Source organism: Cynocephalus volans, chromosome 8, assembly GCF_027409185.1.
Source record: "Cynocephalus volans isolate mCynVol1 chromosome 8, mCynVol1.pri, whole genome shotgun sequence".
In the NCBI taxonomy this organism is placed as follows: domain Eukaryota; kingdom Metazoa; phylum Chordata; class Mammalia; order Dermoptera; family Cynocephalidae; genus Cynocephalus; species Cynocephalus volans.
The window spans coordinates 30203689-30229642 of record NC_084467.1 but is presented as its reverse complement, the minus strand read 5'-3'; the positions used below and the strand labels follow the sequence as shown (position 1 = coordinate 30229642).

At 51.7% G+C, this 25954-nt stretch overlaps 1 protein-coding gene across 2 annotated transcripts; it reads left to right on the top strand.

Moving 5' to 3' along the window:
• Window positions 1–9311: 9311 nt before the first annotated feature.
• RSPO1 (R-spondin 1) lies at window positions 9312–23977 on the top strand. Of its 2 annotated transcripts, XM_063106761.1 has the most exons (5): window positions 9312–9405; window positions 20046–20237; window positions 22300–22449; window positions 22723–22911; window positions 23702–23977. In XM_063106761.1, exons 1-5 carry the CDS (start codon window positions 9312–9314, stop codon window positions 23866–23868), a joined length of 792 nt encoding a protein of 263 aa, XP_062962831.1. In that variant the 3' UTR covers window positions 23869–23977. The 2 variants fall into 2 exon arrangements, with proteins under 2 accessions (XP_062962831.1, XP_062962832.1); XM_063106762.1 differs by lacking the exon at window positions 22723–22911.
• Window positions 23978–25954: the final 1977 nt, after the last annotated feature.

The window sequence follows — 25954 nt, the reverse complement described above, 5'->3', positions numbered from 1 at the left end:
CTACTTCTTTCATCCCAAATCTGCACAGAGCAGAGTTCTTGGCAGCTCTAAGGGCACCATGATGCATCAGGCCTCCGGGCCTCTGCCTGAAATACCTTTCTCACCTCCTGTGCCTAGAAAATGCCAATAAACCTTCCAAGCATCTCCTCTTTGGAGAAGCCTTCTCTCACTCCCTCAAGGAGTCATGCTCACCCCTTCCCTTGTGCCGACACTGTACCTCATCTGCCTTCTCTCACCAGCCTTTCATGAGTCTGCCTTCCCTGCTAGACCAGGAGCTCCAGGAACACAGATGGTGTGATATGCATTTCTCTTTCCTCCATTCTCAGCCCGGTACCTGGGATACAATATCAGTCAGTAAATATTTAATGAATGGAATGACAAAATTATAGCTAATGATAACAGCCAGCATGTACTAAGTATTAATATAATTTCTAACACTGTGCTAAGCTCTTTAAATGCATTATCTTATATTATCTCCATAAGAATCATGGTGGGGTAGATACTATTACTATACCTATTTTACAGATGAAGAAACTGAGGCTCAAGGACATGAAGTAACTTACCCAAGAACATTGAGTTAGTCAGTGGTAGAGATTGCAGTGTCCATGCACTTAGCCACTATGCTACATTGCCTCTGTGAAAAAGAGAATGACAAGATCTCAGAGAAGAACAGGGTCATGGAAACTAGGGTTTGCAGGGGAGTCTGTGATAAATTGACAATAACAAATCAGCTTTTCCTGGAATAACAGCAATGGTCACAGATGCTGTTGGTTGCCTACCCAAAAGCCCTTCTTCAGTGCTCACAGAGTTCTACTTTTGTCCATGAACACCCTCCCCCAGGTAATTCAGGTAAATTCTGACTAGCCTAAACTAATTTTAGTAGCATCGTCCCTCTCATCTGTGATTAGTTCATTCATGGACATATAACCCTGGTAACTCTTTTTAAAAAAGATAGCTGGACTTGTTGCTGGACTTCATGGGTGAAGATGTGGTACCTGGAGCTGCTGCAGCCATCTTGTGCTCATGAGGGCAGTAGCCAACACACTGAGGACTGTAGAATGAGAATATAGGAAAGAACCTGATTTTTGACAGGGTTGTTGCACTACTGAATCATCCGAACATCAGCCCTTCCTGATACAAGACAGAGAATAAATCACTCTATTGTTTAGCTGTTTTGGGTTGGTCTTTGCTATGGTCTGAGTATTTGCCTCCTCCAGTGCTCATATGGAAGCTTGATCCCCAATGTGGCAGCGTTGAGAAGTGGGACCTTTGGGAGGTGATTGGATCATGAGAGCTATGCCCTCATGAATAGATTAATCCACTCATGGATTAATAGACTACTGGGTTAATGGATGAGTGAGCTACCACAGGAGGGGCACTAGTGGTAAGTGAGCATGTTAACACTTCCTCTTAGTCCCCTTATTATGTGATACCCTGTACTGCCTGGGGACTCTGCTGAGAGTCTCCACCAAGAAGGCCCTCACCAGATGTGCCCCTCGACCTTGGACTGCCCAGCCTCCAAAACTGTAAGAATTAAATTTTGTTTCTTTATAAATTACCCAGTTTTAGGTATTCTGTTGTAAGAGACAGAAAATGGGCTAATACAGTCTTCTATTACTTGTAGCTGAAAGTATCGTGATTCAGTGACAACACAGGTGATAAAGTAGTTCTTGCCTGGTAACGGATAACATAAAGTAGGAGAAACTTTGCTAATCTCTGGCAGCTACTGCCCTGGCCTGAGTCCACTGACTTTTGGTCTTCTAATGAGAACGGAAATCTTGGTCTGGGTGAGTAGTGATTGTGACTTTGGACATCATATGAGTAAGCCTGTGGGACCTACAAAAGGTACAATCCTGGCCAACTGGGGGTTCAGTTCACCAAAAATCGATTAAGTATGTCTGTGGTGGTAGGATCACATGGATGAATCAGACACAAACCCGGCCCTTAAGGAACTCATGGTGCAGTGGAAGAGATGATTGCAGGCCAGTGATGAGTGATGGACAGGTCTGTACAAGGTCTGGAGGCTGGCTTTCAAGGTGGCCACATAAAACTTCATGTAGGTGCTTTGAAGGATGGTAAGAGATGGGTCAGAAGAAAAGACAGTTCTAGACAGATAAACAGCATATGCAAAGTTAGGGCAACACAACTTTCTTGGGGAAACTACAAGTCATTTGCCATAACCTGAACTGGGCTGGCCACTTATGGGTCATGTGTCTCTGAGGCTTGATGTCACTGAGGCTCAGAATTCACATTTATAAGAAAAAGGAAAGAAAGAGAGAGAGAGGGAAGAGAAAGAGAGACAAACTAAATGATCGTGAAATTAGGTAACTATATATATGCAAAGCACAGTGCTTGGCATATATTGGTGCACAAGAAATGCTTTTTATTATTTGCCCATTATCATCACATGGTTCTAATTCATGATTTTCTCTGACCCAGGTGGCTTTCTTCCCTTTCTCACTCATTCCTGAGCCTAGTAGCCCCCCAACTCCCACAGACCTTTCCTTGGGCAGGAAACCCGAGTCCACTGCCTGGCCTTAGACAATGTCTAGGGCTGGGTGGTTTGTGTTATTTCTTCTCTTCTCTCCCTCTCTTTTTTCCCCCCCTAAATGCAACAAAATAAAACCAAACAAAAAGCCCAATGCCTGGCGTGGTTTGTCAGGGAGTTATGCAAGTGTGTAAAAAAATAAAATAAAATAAACATTGAGTTTTCAGCATTTGGGGATGTTTGATCAGGCACGGAGCAGAGCCAAGGGCCAGTTAGACTCAGAGAAGGCTCAGGGCAGAGGGGTGGGGGAGGAGCCTGGAAGGGGGCTGGATGAGGCCCCTGGACCAACTTGGAAATGGCTGTTTGCCTCCTGAAAGCTTGGCAACGCTCTGTCTGAATGAGCCCAGACACTGGGCATTTGGGACCTAAATGTTCCATTCTCTCTAGCTCTCTACTACCCCTTTCCCTGGCAATCGGTACACTCCAGGGATCATTCCATCCATTTCCCTATCATTGTACATGACCCTGTGCCCTTGGTGCAGTAGTCGGCTCCCCTCTCCTCTTCTAAGGAGATTCCACAGCCTGTCTTGATTACTCCCCTCCCATCAGTACATCTTTTCTGCTCTAGCTTAACTTCCGCTAACTACAGTTTTAGCCCATTTTTCTTTACATAATCTGAAGTGAAGCTGGAGAACAGCTGTTTGCCACCCTAAGAGGTGCGTCTCACTCCCCGCCTTCTTCAGGCTTGACTTCAACCTCATTTGGGTCACTGCAGGTGTCTGCAGCCTTTCAAGACGCCTCCTACAGACGTTTATAGAGTTCCTACTGTTAACCAGGCATTTGCATGCTTCATTTCACTGAACGGTCAAAACAGATGACCCTAAGGCTCAGAGAGGTTAAGTAACTTAAGCATGGCCACACAGCTGGCAAGTGGTGGAGCCGGCATTTGAATCTAGGTTTTATTCTGCAATCTCCCTCACGCTAATTTACCAGCTGCGTATGGAGGTGTCTTCACCTGGCTGCCCAGGATCTCATAGCCTTGGCATTTCTTCTGAACTGGGAAGATGTTCTGAAGATTTGACCCCGAAAGGGAGGAGGGCATGGCCAGGACCACAAGGCTTTGTTGAGCCTGTTCCTTGTCGTTTTCCAGGTTCCTGACGGGGAAACTGAGGTTTCACGAAGGTACCCTGCCCTGTTCTGATCCCCAAACGCGTGGAGCTGCTACCGGTGCACTGGCTGCGTGGAATCCCCCGGAGTGCGGGGCAGGGGGAGGGGGCAAGAACAGAAGGTCTGTGCCAGGGCCCTGAGCTCTCGTCCCTCTGCCATACCCACGCTGGGAGCGCAGCGCGCTCGCTTCGGGCAAGGCGAGGGCGTGCGGGAGGGGGCTACGGACTCCCGGCCAGCGCTCCAGTCCATTTTTTCTTACGGATCCCGGGAAGGGGGGCCAGCTCGGGGGTGGGACTGCGGAGAGGGGGATTCCCTCCCTCGTGCGAGCTGAGGTCTGGCCCCTCTCCGGGCTGGGAGCTCCGGCCGAGCGGAGGCGCGAGGGAGAGCATGAGCGCAGGGCGGGGAGCCGGGAGCCACCAGCCAGAGTAGGGCGTTAGACTCGTGTTCTGCCGAGAGCGAGGGCCGCTCCGAGCCGCCCCGGAGGACCGATGCGCCGGGTGGGGCGCTGGCCCCGGAGGGCGTGAGCCGTCTGCAGATTGAGCAACTTGGGAACGGGCGGGCGGAGCGCGGGCAAGCCGGGCGCCCAGGACAGTCCCGCGGCGGGCGGGTGAGCGGGCCGCGCCCTCGCCCCTCCCGGGCCTGCCCCGCCGCGGCCGGCAGCACGGAGGTGAGTCCCCTCTTAGCCGCCCCGTCCTCCTCCCTGGCGCCCCTTCCCCGGGACCTGGGGGGCCACGAGCCCTCTCGTCGGAGCTTGCCCGAGCTGGGTGCGGGGGATAGACAGCGAGAGGAAGGGGGGTCCGACTGCTGTCCGGTCAGCGAGCGAGAGAGGGCACCTCTTGGACCCTCTCCTGCAAGTCCTGGCGCCCCAGTCACCCCTTAGGCCAGCGGGCAGCCCCCTCCTCCTTGCTGCCTCGGGTTCCCCTCAACCCCAGGAGGTCATCCCCGCTGGCGGTCCCGAATTCCCGAAGTCACCAGCCCCGCTCGTGCCTCCCACACCCGTCCATAAGCTCGTGGTCCTGGTCTCATTGCCTTCCTTGTCCCCAGTCCCACGGCTTCTGGTAAATCCCACCCCAGTCCTGCAGCCTGGGCCCGGGTCCGACGTGGCAGGCGGCGTGCCCGAGTGCCCTGGGTGCACTGCGAAGTGGCACGGCTTTCTGGCCCCTGGGGTGGGCATTTAGGAACCAATGGTATAGCTTGGTTGGGGGGAGTTGGGGGCTGTGTTTGCTCGGGGTTCCCAGGAAAGCAGGGACAGATTCCGGGTGCGGGTGCTTGGGGGCAGGGGTTTTCTTGTGAAACTGGCCTCTCCGACTTGAAGAGCTCTCTCTTCGATCTTGGGGGGTAGCCGGGGACACTTCGGGTCCGGCTTTCCTTCGGCACCTGTTGGGGACTCTCTGGGACACTGGGAGGGAAGGAGAATGTACGCGCTTGGGGCGGTGATGGAGGGGCACGAAGGAGCCTTTCTTCGCTGCCCTTGGTTTTGGGGGCACCTGGCTTAGCTCTGGCGGACAAGCTAATCCCGACAGGTCGGGCAGGCAAGTACTCGGTCCCGCCCCTCGCCCAGCGATTCTGCCCCCGCCCGCCAGCTCTCAGGCCCAAACTCCCCGGCCCAGAGCAGGACCAGGGAGGGCTAATGAGAAATTATCTGGATGGTTTACATTTTTGGGTCTGTATCCAGCCCCCAACAAAGTACCAATTTATCCTGATAGTGTTGCAGGCAAGAAGGTGAAAGTTATTCCAGCCCTCTGCTGGGACTAAGTCCCAGCCTTCAGCTCTACCCCCAGTTGTGTCCTCCTCCCCAATCTTGTCCTCCCCTCCCCAGACCATTTAGCGCATGTGGCCTCTTTCTTTGGTCTCCCGTGGCCGTGGCCAGCTCTGCTTCTGCCCCCAGCCCCTTTCCCACCTATGCGATCCATTCCCTAAGCCGGGTCGTGCAGGCAGTCAGGTCCCTGCACCTCGCCACACCCTCCAGACACGCAGTGCTGGGTAGTAGATCCTCTGGTCACTGACTAGGTCTGTAACCCCTGAGACCTTTAACCTCTCAGGGCCATATTTCTTCCTCTGTAAAATGGGAATAATTCTACCTTCCTCCTCCACTTATGATGAGAAAATGAGGACCTAGCACGTTGCAGATGGTGAGAGGCACCCAATAAGTGTGAATCCCTCACCCCCATCCTGGCAGAGAGAAATGCCCTTCCTTATCCCCACTGATGCCCGAGGCCTTGAATGCTGCTAGCAGTTCCCATTCTACCTGCGTAGAGTAATGAGTCTCAAAAAATGGACTGTCTGTGCCATATAGCCCAGGAGCCAAAGGAAATCAGGCAGAGGAGCTGTAATAGAAATGAGGCAGGCTACTTAAAAGAGAGTCATGAGCCCTAGTTTTCTCTCTCAGCCCTAGTCCTTGTTGTCCAGGTCCACATGTGTGCATGCATGTGTGTACATGTGGGCGGGGGGTCGGGGACTAGCTGGCAGGATGTGGAGCCTCTGAGGCAGGGACCTGTGGCTTTCTGGGGCTTGGTACTTCAGGGTTCCTAGTCCAAGACCTGCCCAGCATTTAAAGTCAGATCTCACTTGAGATCCTGAATTTTCAAGTTCTCTTTTGAAAAATCAGAAGATCTGGCAATATTGAGCCATTCTTTCTGCCTGTCAACAATTGGCTGGAGTTGAATAGTGTATGCTCCCTTTAAATGGGGCATCTGCTCTCCAGTTTGCCCTCTCCACATCCAGCTTTGCTCATATCTGTTACTTGCACCCCCTGGTAATTGGCCTCTTTGCAGGGTTGATTCTACATGTATTTGTTCAAAAAGTGCTTGAAACTCTTTCCATGCCAGAGGTGAGGGAGACCAGAGTCAGTTGCTCCAGTGAAATTTACATCTGGATCCTTCTCTCAATTTCTCAGCTGAGATTGTGGTTCCCTGGTGATTCAGGTGGGAGTGGGCCAGAAGATCATCGCTGGCAAGGACTGGGTGAGTGTGGCGAGCACTGGTCTGAAAGCTAGGACCTGGTGGGAGGATTGAGGGGAAATTTAAAGAGGGACTAGAAGGAGGGAGAGGACAAAAGCTAACATTTGCTGAGCACTAACCCTTATGTGCCAGCCACCACTGGGTACTCATGAGAAATGCAGAGATGCGTAGGAGACCTTTTCTGCCCCAAGGACTGTAGGAGTACTGATCACACAGTGAGACCAAAGGCTTACAGATCCAGGGTTTAACACTAAGTTTGTCTGATGCAGTCTTCTCCAGTGTTTGTCAAATGTAAGGACTCATGGAGCAGATCTGTCAGGGTTCCTCAGTTTGAGAAATGTTACAGTTAAAGGTAAATCCTATCGCTTTGAGTATTCACTTTTTGGTCCCAAGGCAACCAGCCATAAATATAAATGCAAGTGTAGAAATTGCATCATAGTGCTCAGCAGTAAGGTTAGTATACAGATGATACAAAAAATGTTTATTTTGCTTTTTAAATGACCATTGGAATGTAGACACAAAATGACACCTTGGTCATAAAAAAGATAACAAATATTATTGAGTCCTCACTATGTGCCCAGCAGCATTTCATGTATTAACTCACTTAAGCTATAAAAAACAACCACCTTCTTGCAGACAAGGAAACAGTCTCAGACCAGCTACGCAACTAACCCAAGGTCACACAGTTAATGAGTAGCAGAGCCGACATTCGAAGCCAGGTAGTCGGACTCTGAAGTTTATGCCCTTAACCATCATGCTGTACAGCCAGCCTCTGGCACTATATACTTGGGGCTAAAGACCCCAGTTTGAGAAACTCAGCTGGACATCCACAATCTGTGGGTGATGGAAGTGTGTAGTGGGGGCTGGGGAGGATTGGAAGGCTTTGGCAGGTCATGCAGGGAGTACTGTAGGGGCGTGTAGGGGTTAGCAGCTGATGGGGCACTTGGGGGTGTCTGGGGGCATCTCCACTGGCTCCGGCCACAGCACCAGGTGGGATCCATCAGCCTCATGTAAACACGTCTCACAGGCAGCTTAACCACTTGAGTGTGTCTGGCCTTCAAAGCCAGTGGGAGAGGCCAAGGAGGGAGGTACTGAACTCCCTTGAGGGATAATGATTTATCTCCCATGCAGGTGGGCCCTCCTGGGGCCTCCCTGAGAAGCGAGGGGGTGTACCGGGCACAGAGGAGCCTAGAGGGGAAAGGCTTAGGACAGGGGGTGGGAGGGACACCTCTATTCTAGCATCTCAGATTTCTCAGTAATAAGCCAAAACTCAGCTGACAGTCAGAGCAGGCTTGTGAAATAGATGTGTTTATCCCCATTTTAGAGATGTGCAAACTGAGGCTCAAGGAGGCTAAATGACTTGTCCAAAGGTGTTTAACTAGCGGGTGGGAAGGTGATGCTTGCCTGGCATTTACAAAGCTTCCTGTGCTGCAGACCTGAACACTCACTGCTGTCTCACGCCCCTGTGTGGGATGGGTGGGTGTGTGGGAAGTGTGTTGTAGGGCCTTGTGTGGGCAGACCTCTCTGTTGGGAAGGCTATCGGGAGTGTCAGAGCCTGAATGTGTGATCCTGGGAGTGGGAAGCAGGGTTTTTGTCCTCACTCCCAGGTTGGGCTCCAAGGCTCAGATGTCCAACTTCCCAGACACATCTCATCAGGGGAGGGACCAGCTCCCCTGCCCCCATCACCCCAGCCGGCCAGCGGCCTGCGGGTCCAGAGACCTGGCTCTCGCTGGGCTGGGGGATTATCCCCATTCTCTGTGTCTCTGGCCAGGGCGGGCATTGCTGCCTCTTTTATCCTCTCACAAAGGCTGGGCCCGCAGGGCCTGCTGTGTCAGAGTTTCTGTGGCCGGGGGAAGCCTTACTTCCTTTTCCCCCACCAAGCCCAGAAGGCCACACAGGGTCTGCCAGCTTGCCGGGGGCCACTGTTCTAGCTCCAGGACAGGTGAAAGGCACATGGGTGACTCAGCACTGTGAAGAGAAGACTGAGGGGTCACTCATGGAAGGACAGAGAGTACTCCTGTTCAAGAGACAGGATATTACTGCAGCATGAGGTCTGTAGGTTAGACTTAAAGAAGGACTTCCAGGTAGAGCCGGAGAATATTAGGCAGGGATGGGGCCAGCTGGTTCCCATTTTTGAGAAATCACCAGTGATTGACAAGTTTGGTTTGAGTGTCCACCATATTACATTACTCAGGTAGTCAGCTCAAGTTCGAGGTTAGGGAATTCTGCAAGATAGGAAAAGAAGCAGATTTCTTCTACAAGGGTACCAGGTGGGTAACTTGTAATGTCTGAACATTCTGAGTTTTCACAGTCTCCTGGGTAGGGGACCACATGAGAAAGCAGGAGGAACAGGTTGGGGGGGCCCCCTCGTACCATGGAATTAACCCTTGTCTCTCCCCCCCCCCCCCGCAGGTTGGTTTTTGGAGAAGTCCCTGCTGAGGTGACAGAGATTTCCCATGTGACACAACAAGGTGCCTTTGAGGAACGCTGTCTTTGAGAACCTCTCTTTGGGCTGATGGAGAACGGGGCTCCCCACACCCTCTCTGTCCCCAGCTGAGATTATGGTGGATTTGGGCTGTGGCCCAGGCCCGGGCCTCCTGCTGCTGACCCAGCCCCGGAGGCGTTAGCAAGAGCCCTGCGCCATCCACCCCCAGAGACCACCCCTCCTACCAGGGGCCTGGAGCTGGCAAGTGACTATGCGGCTTGGGCTGTGTGTGGTGGCCCTGGTTCTAAGCTGGATGCATCTTGCCGTCGGCAGCCGGGGGACCAAGGGGAAGAGACAGAGGCGGAGTGAGTAATGGAGGGGGCTGGACCACCACTGGCCTTGGCAGTGGGAGGGGGCTACCCAGGGACCAGGGGTCCTGCGGTAGTTTTATTCTGTGATGACCATTGCAGATTTCTACTTTGTCTATTACAGCTTTGTAGATTACTCAGTAGATTATCCTGTTTGTGGATTATCCAGTTGGTGGATTAATTTGTTGAGATTACCCACTCTGTAGATTTCTCACTTTGTCTATTTTCTCCTTTGTAGACTCTGCTTTCTAGATTAACCCCTCTCTTGTGAGGATCCAGTTTGTGGATTATGCCCTTTGACATAACACCAGCTTTGTGTGGTATCCATGGAGATGCTCCTCTGGCCCCTGCCTGGCATGCTGGGTTCCCTCCTCACTGGCTGAGGAGTTCGGGCTCCTTTCTTTTGCTGGTGTCTATGGTGCAGCCCTCAACCCCTTTGGGCCAGGAACTCAGCACAGCATGGCAGTGGGCAACAGGGCTTCCCCTGCCCGGATCATGGGGCAGGGACAGTGGAGTTGGGACGGTTGTGAGACTGTCCAGTCCTGTGGCTTTTAAGCCATGCCCAGTGGGATTCAGGGGGCTACAGTGGTGCAGGGGGAAGAGGAGGCAAGTGGGCAGGAGTCTGGCCCTCCCACCCTCAAAGCAGAGCAGCTTCTCTTTTCCCTGCTTTCAGTAATGAGCTTCAGTGTAGTGTCATTGGAAGAAAGGGTTCTTACAGCTTAGAAAGAATAATGAAATCCTATCATTGTACAGATGCTAAGAAAGGGGAAGCAATGGGCCTAAGGACACAGCCAAGGTGGGAACCCAGGTCTCCTAATGCCTGTGATTCCAGTTTCTTAAAAACAGAGTTCGATAGAATTCAAGATTAACCTGGCCCCAATCCCCTCACTAGGCTCTACTTAATGTGTCCAGTGATGGGGGCCCATTACGTTGTAGGAGTGGCCACTGTGTGAGTGACCCCTGCTAGGAAGTGGGGTGGGAGCCTGTCTTTTGACATCCCCCATAAAGAGATGTCATGCCCATAGGCAGGAGGTCTTCCTGCAGTCTAGCCCGACTTCCTCTTGCTTCACTTTTCCCTTCAGACAGAGGCCTGTCAGTGAAGGTTGAAAGGAGCAGAGTTTTGTTGGGTCCCTATGGGAGTGGCCAAGGCTAGAACTCAGCCCAGGGAGAGAAGCTCAGAAAATTGGTGAAGCTGAAAATCCCAGGCTTAACAAACAATTAGAGACGGTTAGGTTTAATCAGCAGCAAGGCCTTGATTTTCCTCCCTTCTCATCTGTTGTGGCCAGTATTTTGGACTCATGGGCCAGATGCGGTTTAGCAGTTTATAATCAGTCTACTGTATTTCCGAAATGAGAGAGAGAGACAGAGAGGAACCATTTACATTCACGCGACATGCACGAGTGGTTACGATCACACTCACACATGCAGGGCCACACACATACCCAAACCAGAGGTCATAGACTGGGGTTCGAGTCTGTTGAACTTAAAAAAAAAAGTACTGGAGGGGGCGTCAGAAAGGGCCTGGTCCCAGCAATGGCCAAACGAATGCAGCAATTTTGGTGTGCCCACTTTTGAGACGGCCACATCTAACAGCCTTGGCAGCAGATAACCAGTTTTTATTACCATGTGATATAAGTGACAGACATCCTTGATGGTAAGGGTCAAGGGTGGGGTGAGGTGTGAAAAGACCAGTGATGCAGGAAGGGTCCAAAATGGACCGAGGCTCAGGGATGGATGAGGGTGGGTGTTGTCAGGTAGTGCTTGTTACATAATAACCATAATACTCACAATCATAAAGCTGAAATCTAATAGTTTAGGAATCAAGTAAAGCTTACAGGAGATAATAGATGTGTATTTTTAACAACCTTTGTAAAATATCAAGTACTGTGTAGACTTCAGGATGCAAGAGATTGTTAAACAATGTGTGGACCATTTTGCCCTAGGGTTTCCCTGGGAGGAGGGGCGGGAAGAGGAAAGACCAAGATACCTGTGTGTGGCTGCTCAGGCTTCTTGATAGTGTGGAAGGGCACTGGGCAGACTAGGGGGCAGAGATAGGCTTGCTGTGCATATGAGCCTCAGGGCTACTGACTCTGTCTTATATCCCTGGACTGCATATCAGTAGGGCAGTGTATTAGTCCATGTTGTGTTGCTATAACAGAAATACCTGAGACTGGGTATTTTATGAGGAAAAGAGGTTTATTTGGCTTACGATTCTGGGACAGCTGCATCTGGCATGGGCCTCAGGCTGCTTCTACTCATGGCAGAAAGTGGGTACAAGCAGATCATATGGCGAGAGGAAGCAAGAGAGAGAAAGCAAGAGAAAGCGAGAGAGGAGGTGTCCTTTAAACAATCAGGTCTTGCGGAAACTAACAGAGCAAGAACTCACTCACTACCCCTCCCCCCCCCAGGGAGAGCATTAATCCATTCATGAAGGATCCGCCCCCATGACTCAGTTTCCAACACTGCCACATTGGAGATCAAATTTCCGCATGAGTTTTGGAGGGGACAACACATCCAAACTCCATCAGGCAGCCAGAAGCCAGCCAGTGTAACTCTGATCCTGAGCCATACACCAGTTCTGAACCCAAGAGTGTCTGATCTGGGAGTCTGATTGGTGCTCCCCCTGCATGGAGTGGGAAAAAAAGTGAAGCAAAGAACTTTTCTTTGGTTCTGGGTTACGAGGCCCCTGGTAAGGCCTCCCCCTCCTCCTCCACTCACTGAGGACCTGTGCCCTCCCTGAGCCCCTTCTCCTATCTGATCCTGGGCCCCCTCACTCCGTCCTTCCCACCCCCCACCGTGAAGCCCCCATTCCTTCACAGAGCCCTGACTCCTCCAGAAGCTGGGACCTCCTTTCTTGCCCCTTCTCACTGCCGCATCCTGCATCTGGATCTGCCATCCCCTCCCGTGATGGCCATCCTTAGAGTCCCTCTTCCTTCACTGAATCTCATTCATGCCTTGGGTCATTCAGCAAATGTCCACTGAGAGCCTACAGAGCCTGGGGCTGGATCAAGAGATGAATCGTGAAGAGCCCAGGAGCTAGGAGGGAAGAGACCATTTCCATCCAGTGTCATGAATGCTGCCACAGGAGGAAACTTGAGGACCTGGGAGAGCCCAGAGGAACCGCGAGGAGGCATAGAGTGTTTGTCCAGGAAGTGGGGTGTAGCTAGGAATAGCTGGGGAGATGATTTTTAAATGGAGTTCAGGGGAGCCCACGGGTTTTAACTGGAGCAGCTGTGCTCATATCTATTTTATACATTGGGGACCTTTTCTATGGAAAACAAGGGTTCTGCTGCTAAAACAAAAAGCCCAATACTCATTAGGATAGAGCTGAGGGAAGGGTCTTGGGAGATGATGCTGCAGAAGTGGGCAGAGGTCACATCGTTAAGCTCTTTGTATTTGCCAGGTGGAAGAGTTTACACTTGACCTGATGTGGGCTGTGGATGATGAGGAGCCATTGAGAGCTTTTAATCAGAGGAGCACATGCATGGTCTAGCTGCTGTAGAGGGTGGGGGGGATGGCTTGAGGTGGGAGACAAATGGAGTAAACTGCTGTTTTGGCCCAGGTGAGAAAAAGTGAAGCTCTAAACTAAGCTCACCACTCAGTTAAAGAATCCTGGATCTTCCCAGGGAATGTACCCAGGGCTTGTTGAAGGTGCAGGCAGATGATCTGGTTTTCAGGAAGTCATAGGAATAGACACACTCCTGGGAGAACATATGGCCTGAGAAGGCCCTTGCCTACTCCTTCCTTATCTCCTCACTGAGGCCTCACTCCCTGTCCTACTACCCCCACCAACTTAACCCAGTTCTCACTTACTGAGTCTAGTTCCTCCACGGCTAGATTCCACCCCCAAACCAAGGTCATCACCAAGATCATGATTCCTTGGGTCATGGTGAATTCTCTCCACCCCCCATTGACCCTAACCCAATTCACCCTGAGTCCCCCGTTCCTATCCAGTCCCGCTCCCCACACTTTAGTGAATACTCATTGAGATCCATCCACACACCGCCCCCGTTCCTGAGTCTCTGTCTCACTTACCATATCCTCAACCCTGTGTCCCAGGGGAGCTCTATCCTCTTGTGGAGCCTCACCTCTTTACTGGGTTCCCATTCAGAAATAAGACAGGCTGTGCCCTCCAAAGCTCTTTCTAGTGGGAGAAAAAGACATATTAGCAGATAATAACAATCTGAGGTGATGTGTGCCATGATGGATTCAAGTACTGGGGACATGGGAACACAGAGAAATACTCCATCCAGACTTTGCAGGGAGGTGATATCAGGGAAGACTTTCTGGAGGAGGTGACTTTATTTTTTTTTTATTATTATTTATTTTTATTTTTTATTTATTTTATTTATTTATTTATTTATTTTAAAGATGACCGGTAAGGGGATCTTAACCCTTGACTTGGTGTTGTCAGCACCACACTCAGCCAGTGAGCGAACCGGCCATCCGTATATGGGATCCGAACCCGGGGCCTTGGTGTTATCAGCACCGCACTCTACCGAGTGAGCCACGGGCCGGCCCGAATTATTATTATTTTTTTTAAAGAGATGACCAGTAAGGGGATCTTAACCCTTGACTTGGTGTTGTCAGCAGCACACTCACCCAGTGAGCTAACTGGCCATCTCTATATGGGATCCGAACCCGTGGCCTTGGTGTTATGAGCACTGCACTCTCCCGAGTGAGCCACGGGCCGGCCCAAGGAGGAGGTGACTTTAGTTCTGAGGCTTGAAAGAGTTAGGCTCAGCAGGATTCAGAGAACGTTCCAGGCAGAAGGACCAACTTGAGCAAAGGCACAGAGGTGTGAAATGGAGTGATGTGTCCAGAGAAACAAAAATAGTTGCATATTGCTTAGGGGTCACGTTGAGAGATGTGGTGAGTGGGATCAGCTTATGAAAGCTTTCTCGGCCAGGCAAGGAGCTGGATCTAAATTCTGTGGGTGATAGGGAGCCATTGATAGCTTTTAGGCAGGGCTGTGACCCCATCAGATTTTTGACTTAAGAAAGAACCCTGGAAGGGCCGGCCCGTGGCTCACTCGGGAGAGTGTGGTGCTGATAACACCAAGCCCACAGGTTCGGATCCCTATATAGGGATGGCCGGTTTGCTCACTTGGGACAGTGTGGTGCTGACAACACCAAGTCAAGGGTTAAGATCCCCTCACCCGTCATCTTAAAAAAAAAGAAAAGAAAGAAAGATCCCTGGAGATAAAGAAGTTGGGAACTGGAAGAAGCCCCTGGGGAGGAGGGACTGTAAGCCAGAAGCCATTCTTCAGGGAGGGGGCAGGGACTGAGCCACCCTGGGCCAAGGCCTCACCATGGCAAAAGCGACTTGAGAGGGTTTTGCATAAGGATGACGCAGGCTGGAAGCAGATGGGGAATGAGGAGGGCACAGCCCTACTTTGCAGGCTCATTGAACTGGGTTGGGACAGCCTTGGGAGCCGAGGTAGTAGGATGGCTGGTGGGAAGGGTAGAACTGTGGGGGGCGGGAGAGGTGGTGAGAAGTTGGGAGGGAGGCTCCATCCCCTCTCTGAGCCCACTCACCCTCTCTGAGCCTACCAGTCCTCCTCAGCCAGGCTTGCAGGCCTACCAGGCCGCCCCAATGCACCACCCACGGTTGTGACCAGCCCTGCCTCCCACGTCCCTGTGTGGGCCATTGCTGCTCTACCTCCACGTCCCAGTCTGGGCACCTGACAGGTGTGCAGTAAATGTCTGTGGGGAGAATGAGCCTTGGTTTTTCCTTCTGAATCATTATGCATCCTCCCAAACACTCCCCACCTTCCCTGGGCCCACCATTCAAGGCCATGTTCCCACTGAGGAGCCTCCTCCTGTCTGACTCTCCACCCGATCCCTGCTCACTTGTTTCGCCTTGCTAGGCTGAGAGCATGCATTGGTTCCAGTCCCCTTTGATAAGCATCCCTTTCCTCATTGAACTGACCCTGCCTGTCACTGAGCCCCTCTCTCCCTTCTGAGCCCTCAAACCTCATGGAGCTCAGCTCCCTCAGTCCCTTGTCCCTGACTCCAGCCTCTGGTCCCTCTCCTTAACCAAAGCCAATCTCAGTGCCTGAACTCTGTACCCTGAGCCTCCCATATCCAGGGGTCTTCACCCCATCAATTTACTCTGCCTTCGAGTCTTGTAATCCCACTCCCCACGCTCATGTGCTCTCTCCTCGTCTCTTTCCATGTTCTCTCACTCTCTGTCCCTCTCCTTACTTTATCCCCACTGCCTTGTCTTCCACTCAGCCCACTGTGGTCTGGCTCTTGTCCCCATTTTCCCACTAAGACTGCCCTTCTCAGGGTCACCCAATCAATAATCAATGGTCAAGTCTCCTAGATGAGCTTCTGAGCTCACCAGCCCTGGCCTCCTCCCAGCCCCGGGACCTGAAGATCTCTCCCTTTGCACTGGTTTCTATCACTACCCTCCCTCTCAGACTCCTCCACCTCTCCAGGGCTTCCGTCTCTGCTTCCTCCCCAGCCCCTCTTCCTCTGCTCAGCTGGCTCATGCAGGTGTTGCCCGCCCAGGGCCCAGCCATGACACCACTTCTTCCTGGGGCTGCTCTTTCATGCCCACTGATTTCACTCCCAATGACAGCTCCCACAGACTGGTCCCCACTTCTCTCCTCCCTTACACAGCCAGTTCTCAAAGGAGATGGCGCTACATCCTCTCTCTACTTCCTCACCTTCTTTTCACTCCTCAACCACCACTCTCTGCCCTGTAGCCCTGCCACCCCACTGCCAGGGTCGCCAACAACCTGCTTGTCACTGATTCCTTACATGACAACCCAGCAGCATCTGGTGTGGTGACACCTCTCACATCCACTGAGTGCCATGATGCAGTATGATTTTCAGTGTCCCTGCCTGTCTGTTTGCTCGTGGTTGCCCCTTCATTTTCTGTCCTTCTCTGAGATGCCCAGTTCCTCCTCTTGCTCTCTGTACCCACTCTCCTCCCCATCTCATAGCCCCGTGTGCCTTTGATGACTGTTTTCATGTTAAGGACTCCACATCTCAGTCTCCAGCTGAAATGTTTCTTTGAGTTCCAGACCCACATGTCCAACCGCCTATACATGCCTTCCCCTGCATGTCCCCCAGGAACCGCAAAGGCAACGCATCTGAAACATAATTGTGCATCATTCCTCCCACGCAACCCTGTTCCTCCTGCACTCACTCTCTCAGTGACAGGTCAACAGTTACCCAGTGCACAAGCCCGACATCTCCAAGTCACCTCGACCTGGCTTTGCCCTGTCCCTCACCCCCACATCTAAGCCATCACCTAATCTTGTGGATCCTGCCACCTGCACATCTTACATGTGTCTACTCCTTTTCCTCTTCTTGGCTCAGCCCAGCTCTCCTAACCTGGAGTTCTGACCTGGGAGCCTTCCTGCCACCACTTTTGCCTCTCTACAACCCAGTCTCCACTCCACAGAGTGATCTTTCTAAAAGGGATGTTGGCCATGTCTCCTATTTTACACCCCCAGTGATTCCTCATTGTCTTTTGGATAAAGTCTGAACTCCTTTATATGGGTTCAAGACCCTTCCTTGTCTGGCCCCTGCTTCCCTCCCCAGCTTCACATCTAACCACTCATTCCACTTTCCTGCCATGCTGAATTAATTCCAGATCTGAGTGCACCACAGTCTCTCTGCTGTATCATTGATAGCACTGAAGGAAAATGCACAGAAATGATCATTGCTGTTTGAGTAGGAGAAGGGCAGTGGGAGTCTGAGAAGTCCCCCAAATCAGTCCTTGACATAGGTGATAATGAAGGAATAAATGTGTTTGGCAACACAGCTATAGAGCCCTGCGTATGGGACACCTGGATCACCTCAGTTATGGAATCTGAGGCAAAAACCTAGAGGGAGCATTCATTTCAACAATAAATTAAGTAAAAACAGTGAGTAATAGAGGATTTTAAATCTTTGAAGTGGAAGTGGTACCTAAAATCTACAATGATTTATTAATTTGTAATCCAGCTGAACAATGGCCCAAAGTGAAAAAATAATCTCAAGGACTCCCTTGTAACTGCAGTACAGCATTTGGAGTTATACGAGGGACCAAACCAACCAGAACGATAGTCATTTTTAAATTTATTGATGAATTAAAAGTAGCACTGGCTCTATACAAATACATTTTATATTTTAAAAACATATAGTGTAGCCATGCTTCCAGTTTCCATGCCACCTCGAATTGTCCCACCTCCAGCCTTCGTATACTTTGTTCCCTCTGCCCGGAACACACTGGCTGAGAAATCTTGGCCAGGTAACTTAACCTCCTCATTTCTTCATCAGTAAAAATGAAGATTAATACTACTACTACTAATAATAATCGTACCTACCTCATGGGCTATTACAAGGATTGAATGAGCTAATACTTGTCGAGCAGTGAGAACAGTGCCTGCCACAGAATAAGGGCTCAACATTTAGCAATAAGCTACCCTTGTTATGATTATCATTGTGTTTGTTATTCTCCTTCTGCTGCCCTTTCTGGCTCTTCCTCGTCCTCTGGTTCTGACATCAGGAATTGTTCCTGGAGCATGCACTTCTCTCAGCAGCCCTCCAGAGTGGACACCCTCACCTCCCTTTTCAGGAGCGGCAAGCAGGCCACGCACAGTTTCGTGTTGCGCCCAGGCTTGCAGATTGGGGATTTGGCTGCAGGTGCAGCTGACTCTGAAGCCTGCAGCTGACTCTGAAGCCCGAGCTCTGGGTCCACTATGCTGCACTACCTCCTGCCATCTCTCTTCTGATCTCCCAGCTCTGTCTCCAGCTGTGTCTGCAGCCCCTCACTGCCTGGTTCCTCCAAAGTGGCTCATAACCACTCTCCTTCCCCTTCTTCCTTCTCAATTCACTTCTCTTCCCTTGGGCCTCTTCTAGTGTCTGGCCCCCCAGTTCACCCACACCCAAGGACAGACACTTGGGAATCACCCCAACTTCTCCCTCCTCTCCATCTGTTAGCCACTAAGGTCTACGACTGTATTCCCTGAGCATCGCTTAGACCCTTTTCTCTCCCTCTCCACTGAATAGAATTTTGTTTAAGACTCTCACCTGGATGATCCAGTCAGCTTCCTTACAAACAGTTCTTTGGTTTCTGGTCTCCACCCTGGCTGCCAGAGGAATCTTTCCAATATGTAAATTGGACAATGTCTCACCTCTGCTTAAAATTTTCCAATGGCTCACTATTGTCTAAACAGCTCTGAGAAAGTCCCAAGAAAAACTCTGCAAAACAAATGTTCTGTGGCCAGAATGTTTGGGAAATGTAGCTCACTCTGTCTCTCTCTTAGAGAGTCACTCTGCACGGGAGCATAATAAAGATTGCAAGAAGCCCTGCAGTAAATGATTCTATTGAGGTTTGTTTGACTCTCTGGTTCCTGGTCTTAATGATATAGTCATCTTTTCTCCACAACTTCCCATTAACATTTGGGGAAATCAAGTTCCAAGGAACACTCTTTGGGAGATGCCACCTGGCGGGATCAAGTTCAAGCTCCTTAGCATGACAGGAAGATAGGACACTATCTTTCACCACTCCCCTCCCATTCCCAGCTCCATCCCAAATTATCTGTAATTCCCCTTAGGGTAGTACACCTCTCTGGTCCTGCTCCTTCCAGTGCCCTTATCTCTGCTTCCTAAAGGACAAATCTCTTCTAGTTCTTCAAGAGGTGCCCCCCGATGGCACCTCCTTTGTGAATTCTTTCCCACTCTTCATTTTGGGTCCACTAGTGCTTGGCTTTATGGCTGCCGACATTGACCTGTTCGTGGGTCTTTCTGTTCCATGGAAACATCCACTCTTCTGCAGAGAAAACCTGTGTATTTGCCTCCCTGTCCCCAGGGCTCACACTGCACAGGTACATGGGAGGGGCTCGGTGACTGGCTGAACAAGTGAATGAGGGAATGAGATCAAAGGTCTGAGACTCGGTGCTGGAATGGGACATCACAAAGCCTCAGAGGATGAATCTAAGCCAGGGGTTTCTCAATCTCGGGTACAGTTTGGACCAAATAACTCTTTGTTGTGCCCCACGCACTGTAGGATGCTTAGCAGCATACTTGTCCTCCACCCTCTTGATGCTAGTAACAACCCTCCCCCAGTGATAGTCAGAAATGTCTCTGTGCATTGCCAAATGTCATTTGAGGAGCAAAATCGTCCCTGGTTGAGACCACTGTTCAAGACATAGGTTATTCCAGTTGTCTTCCTGTCTCGGGGCTGGTGGTCCTTTTCTGAATTCAACCCACTATCCCTCTTGTCCTTAAAACTTTCTCAGGGATTTAAAAAACTCTCCTTCTGTACTCGAGGCTAGATTTTTCTTCCTCTGGGGAGAGTAGGGGTAAGTTCCAGGAAGGGTATGTCTTCTGTTGCTTCACTGGGATGGTAGAGACAGCCTAGAGGGTGAGCTTGTGTCGTGCCTGTAGCTAGGGAGGCACATGGGACGGATGGGAGCCTCTGCTCCAGGCATCTGTGCTAGTTCCCTTGAGAGAGAATATTGGGGATGTTTATAAAGCAGGTTTGCAGAGAGCTGCCAGCCTGGCCTGTACTTTCTGAAAAGCACATTCCTTCTGTGGAATGAAACTCCAATCCACTCACTTCCCATCCTTGTGGGAGCCTAGAAAGATGGGGGTCTCTCCTGCGGCCTCTTTCTCACCCTTGCTCCACCCTTGCAGTCAGTGCCGAGGGGAGCCAGGCCTGCGCCAAAGGCTGTGAGCTCTGCTCTGAGGTCAACGGCTGCCTCAAGTGCTCGCCCAAGCTGTTCATCCTGCTGGAGAGGAACGACATCCGCCAGGTGGGCGTGTGCTTGCCGTCCTGCCCGCCTGGATACTTTGATGCCCGCAACCCCGACATGAACAAGTGCATCAGTGAGTGTGGCTGGGGTGGGAGCGGGTACCAGGGGCCCCGCACTGGGGCAGTGTGCTTTGAACTTGAGTGGCTGGTGAGAGGAGTCATGGGGGCACTGAGGAGAGGAGATGAGCTCCCGATTCAAGTATCTGGATGCTGGTCAGACATCTCCCCCCCATACTTGCAAGTCAGTGTGTCCATACCAGAACCCATTTCCTCCCTCCCCAGCTGTACCTACCTGTATTCCCACAGGTTGCTGTCAGTGCCCCAACCTGTCAGCCAAGCCCCAGGCCTGAGAGCCAACCTCTTGCATGTGCCACCCCCATGGTGGCTCCCAGTCCTACCTGCCCGTCCCCTTCCCATCCTCAAGCCATTGTCTCACCCAGCTCCCAGCACCTCTCTCCTGGACCATCACAATGGTCTGCTCATCTGGCCTCCAGCCTTCATCCAATTCCCTGCAACCTGCCCTCACACTGCAGCCAGAAGGATGCTCTGAGACACACAACCTATCTTATCCCACTTCTGCTTAAAAATCACCGTTGGCTCCACACCTAAGACAGGGAAATCCAAGTCGGGTCAGCCTGCTCCTCCCACCTCTTCTCTCCCGGTCTCGGACTCCACTTTTCCATACCAGCTACAGTTCCACATGTTCCAAGGCATATGCTGTCATATCTCCATCCCATCTCTGTGGCTGCAGTTGGGACACGCTGGGGGCCATGCAGTGAACACATGCAGGCGAACAATACCAGTGCCCCCTCTCATCTGTTCAATGCTTTGAAGTTTAGGAGCCATTTCCAGATCTCATATCAGTTGAACCTCACAGCAGCCTTTGGAGGGAGACAGGACAAAAGTGATGGTACCCTTTTTATAGCTGGTAACATTGAGGCTCCAGAGGGAAAGTGACTGGCCCAAGGTTAGCTGACTGGGTTCTGATCTCAACTCTGCTACCTATTCATTGTTTGACCTTGAGCATGTCTCAGCCTCTCAACAACTCATCTTTAAAATGGGAGTATTAGTTTTTATCCCCTGGGGTTGTTGTGAGATGCACATGGAAAGCCCTCAGTATTTGGCTCTCAATAAATGATAGCTTCTATCGTTCTTATATTTATTCTTGTTTTACTGGCAACCAAACCCAGGAATCAGAGCAACAGGGAGGAAGGAGGGCAGGGCAGGAAGGAGGGCAGGAGGCTGAGATAAAGCCACAGAGGCTAGAAGGCATAGAGGAGGGTGGGGAGCCTGTGAGGATGGAGGTAGGACCCTGGGAGCTGCCCTCTCAGTCCTCAGGGTATTTGGGGTGGGGAGTTCTGGCTGTGCCAGCTGCTAGGAAACTGGCAGCTCAGGCATCAGGTGCCAGGGACTGAGAGGAAGTCAGCCTGCCCACAATCTGGGAAGGGAGAGATTGTGAAAGACCCTGCCTGCTTCCAGCCAAGCCCTGAACAACCCACCCTCCCCTCCATTTCCCCAGAGGAGAGAACTGACAACAGAGAATGAGGGAGGGACCCAGGAGTCCAACCAAGGTGGTTCCTGGAACTCGGCCTTACACAGGGAGAGGAATTTGCCCTGGATTGTTCCCTCCTCCTCCTTGCAGTTTCCTTCTGCTTGGGGCAGGAGAACCAGGGTCTGGGATGCTGTGGATGTCTAGCAATGGGGGAAGATAAGACTCCACAGCTACCGTCTGGGGATCATTCTGTCCCTCAGTTCACCTCTGATCAGGGTGGTCCTCTGGGATGTCATGTGATGCAGAAACACTCCTCTCCACCCCCACTAATCCCAGAGAGCCCTGCCCTCCTCCTCTGGACCTGGCTGTCTTGGGCCCCACCTCGGGCTCCAGAGCTTGAGATGGTATGGGTTAGGATTGGCTGACAGTGGCTGGAGTCCCAGCCAGCTCTGGAGAGTGGCCACCCCAGCCTCTTCCCCACTGTCCTACCCTTGTCCTTCCTCCCCCTCCCTTCCCAAAACAACTCTGCAGTAATTACACCTCCTCCGTGGGGTTCGGGGAGGATGGGAGGGTGTGGGGCTGGGGTGGAGGGAAATGTCCATTCCAAGCTGGGCCAGAGGCCCCCAATCTGGTCCTCTCCCCAGAGTGCAAGATCGAGCAGTGTGAGGCCTGCTTCAGCCACAACTTCTGCACCAGGTGTAAGGAGGGCTTGTACCTGCACAAGGGCCGCTGCTATCTGGCCTGTCCTGAGGGCTCCACAGCTGCCAATGGCACTATGGAGTGCAGCAGTCCTGGTAAGCCAGATGGGTGCTGCGGGCAGCGGGTCCATGTGGGCAAGGGGACTGTGCAGGGAGAGCTCACCATGCCTGCATCTTCTGGGGATCTCTAAGGACCTTTCTCCCCTCTGGACTAAAGATGCCTCTGGCCTGTGGTCCAGGCAGAAGGCAGTGGGGGAGGCTCCCCTGGAGTATTCTGGGCCGGGGGAGGCTCCCCTGGGGTATTCTGGGCCAGGGGAGGAGACGTGACCCCTTCTCTTCTTCTCTCCCTTTTTCCTCTTTTCCTGCCAGCACAATGTGAATTGAGCGAGTGGTCCCCATGGGGGCCCTGCTCTAAGAAGAAGAAGCTCTGTGGTTTCCGGAGAGGCTCTGAGGAGCGGACACGTAGAGTGCTCCATGCCCCTGGGGGGGACCATGCCACCTGCTCTGACACCAAGGAGACCCGGAGATGCACAGTGCGGAGGACGCCGTGTCCTGAGGGTGAGCTGCCGCCCCTGCCTCCCTGGGGTCAGGGCATAGGCACCAGCCATGGGATATCCCATCACCTCTGCTTCCTGCCCACTGCCCAGGAGAGGGCCTCAGGGCAAGGCCAGATAGAGAGTTTTAAACTCCAGACCCCATGCTGTCCAAACTGGTGCCATGTCCCCACAGAGGGCAGTGCTCCAGGACTGTGTGTGGTGAGAGCTGGAAGCTTCTGTGGTCAATATCCCTCCAGTTTCCCCATTTCTTTTGAGCCAACAGATGCTCATGCTAAATGGATCCTCAGAGGTCAAGTGGGGGGGTTTGAAAGGGGTGCTAAGAGCCACAGAGGTGTCGTAATTTGACCAAGGTCACACAGCCTGCAGCTGGCAGTGAGGTGGCTGCTGCTCATTGCCTGGCCCCAGAGGTGGCCCATGGACAGTGGGAGTGGGGGGCCATTCTGCCTGTCCCGAGAGCTGCACTGAACACCCGGGGAGTGCCCTTGGCCTGTAGGGATCCAAGGTCTGAGGAAGACGTGAGGAAGAAGAGGGTGTCTGGTGTGCGCTGAGGGGTGGAGGGTGGGAAGGCTCTTGAGACCTCCTCTCAGTACCCATGCTGCAGGGTCCTCTGAAGTGGCTGCTGGTCAGAGGAGGCCTTGAGGTGACCCGACTACCTAAAGGCAGCAACTCCAAGCCTCCCCCTGTCTCTCCCAGCCCGCTTCCTCGCCGCTCCCCTCCTAGGGCCCGTGACCATGCCCAGGGCCTCCCCATGCATCCTTTGTTGATTCTTCCTGCTGTCGGGGTTGTTGCAGGGCAGAAGAGGAGGAAGGGAGGCCAGGGCCGGCGGGAGAACGCCAACAGGAACCTGGCCAGGAAGGAGAGCAAGGAGGCGGGCGCTGGCTCTCGGCGACGCAAGGGGCAGCGGCAGCAGCAGCAGCAAGGGACGGTGGGGCCACTCACGTCTGTGGGACCCACCTAGGGACACGGTCCAGCCCCCAGGCCCACGCAGAAAGAGTCCAGCGTGGCTGTGTGTGATGAAAGCTTTCCTGAACTGGAGCGTCGGGGGCAACGCATACACACACACACTCCATCCATGCACACACAGACACACACACGAACCCCATGTCCAGATATGCAACTACACATGCATGCACACATGTGCATCTGTACACACACACAAACGCCACGTCCAAATACGTAACCATACATACATGCACACATATGTGCCTCTGTACACACACACACACACACACACACACACACACAGACACACACACACAAACCCCATGTCCAAATATGCAACCATAGGTCCACACACCTGTGCATGTCTTTACACACATACACACACACACACACAAGCCCCATGTCCAAATACACAACCATACATGCACGCACACATGTGTGCATCTGGACACACACACACGTACACAAACACACGTACACAAACACACACACACAAACCCCATGTCCAAATGTGCAACCACACATGCACGGGCACATGTGCACATCTATAAACGCACACACACAGACACAAGTGAGGCCACCAGAAGACACTTACATCCCTCGGGCCCAGCAGTACACACTTGGTTTATGGTACTCCTGTGGACATGGTAGAGAGAACATTTCCCAGCATCCAAGCCCAAACTTTGCAGAGTGGAGCCTCTGTAGAAGCTGCCGGGATCTGATCAGCCAGGTGTGGCAGACAGGAGCCAAAGCTTGAGGACTGCTGGGGACCCAGGAGAGAAGCCTGCTTCCTACCCTGTTGGGCACTCCCAGCTGTGTGACTTTATCATTGGAGAGTATTGTTACATATCCATGATACATATCAGGGCTGACCTGACTCTGAAAACTGCTTACAGGTTTCTTTCAAATTAAAAAACCAACCAACCAACAACAGTAGTAGCCACAGGCACCACATTCCTTTTCGGGGTGTGAGGATTGGTGGGATACACAGAGGAGCAAGAAGGGACAGGGCTGAATTTCAGGAGACCCCAAATAGCCTCCTCAACAGAGGGTCCAGAGCAGGAAGAAAACTTCAGGGGTACTCTCACGGTGGTAACAGGTTCTCTACGTCCTTGCTCCTCAGAGTGTGGTCTGTAATGTTGTCACCGGGTAGCCTGTTAGGAATGAAAATCTCAGGTTCCATCCCAGACCTGATGAACCAGAGTCTGCGTTTTAATAAGATCCCAGGTGATTGGCATCCACATTCAAGTTTGAGATGGAACAAAGGGCCCCGGCCAGCTTGCAGCAGGAGGGATTCTGGTCAGCTACAAATGAGGACTTTCCATCTGGGAGAGGCAGACGCTATATACTGAAGGACTACAGTGGCACTCGTAGGGGAAGGGAGGCTCTCTGAGATGGTTGGGAACAGTCCTGCCCAAAGGCCAGGCAGTAGATGGAATGACTTCTTGTGGCATTCTGAAGTGTCCACTGGCAGCCATTCATGTGCCAGGCTCTGGGCTAGGTGTTTGGTTCCTAGTGGAGAGCCAGACAGACATGGGCCTTGCTCTCATGGAGCTTTGAGGTTGGTGGGGGAGACAGTCCTGCATCAAGTAATCATACAAACAAATGTATAATTTCAAATGGATAGAGTCAAGGCCAGGCAATCACTGGCACATCCATGGAGCTATGAAAGTGAGTAAAACAGAATCAGAATAAAGGACTTGATATTAGGGAGGCTTCTCAGAAGAGGTGATATTTGAGCCCGTCTCTGAAGGACGGGTGCAAGGATTTAAGACAAAGACTAGAGGAATGGCATTCTAGGTCAGTGCTGTCCAGTGGAGATATGTGAGCTGCATATGAGGGTACTTCAAAAAATTCCCGGAAAAATAGAATTAAAAGATAATATGAATCTTTCCATGAACTTTTTGAAGTACCCTCGTATGTAATTTAAAGTTTTTAGTAGCCACAGTATAAAAAAGTAAAAAGAGGTGAAGTTAATTTTAATTATATCTGTTATTTAGCCAGGTATATACCAAATGTTATGTTTTTAATATGTACTCAATATTAAAAATTATCGATGAGAGTTTTTATATTTTTAAACTAAGTCTTCAACATTCTGTGTG

What these genes read in the sequence shown, in the direction of transcription:
- RSPO1 (XM_063106761.1), top strand. Translation starts at nt 9,312, where the DNA reads ATGCGGCTTGGGCTGTGTGTGGTGGCCCTGGTTCTAAGCTGGATGCAT. An exon ending in CGACATGAACAAGTGCATCA is followed by an intron (nt 20,238 to 22,299) that starts GTGAGTGTGGCT and finishes TCCTCTCCCCAG; the next exon opens with AGTGCAAGATCGAGCAGTGT. An exon ending in TATGGAGTGCAGCAGTCCTG is followed by an intron (nt 22,450 to 22,722) that starts GTAAGCCAGATG and finishes TTTTCCTGCCAG; the next exon opens with CACAATGTGAATTGAGCGAG.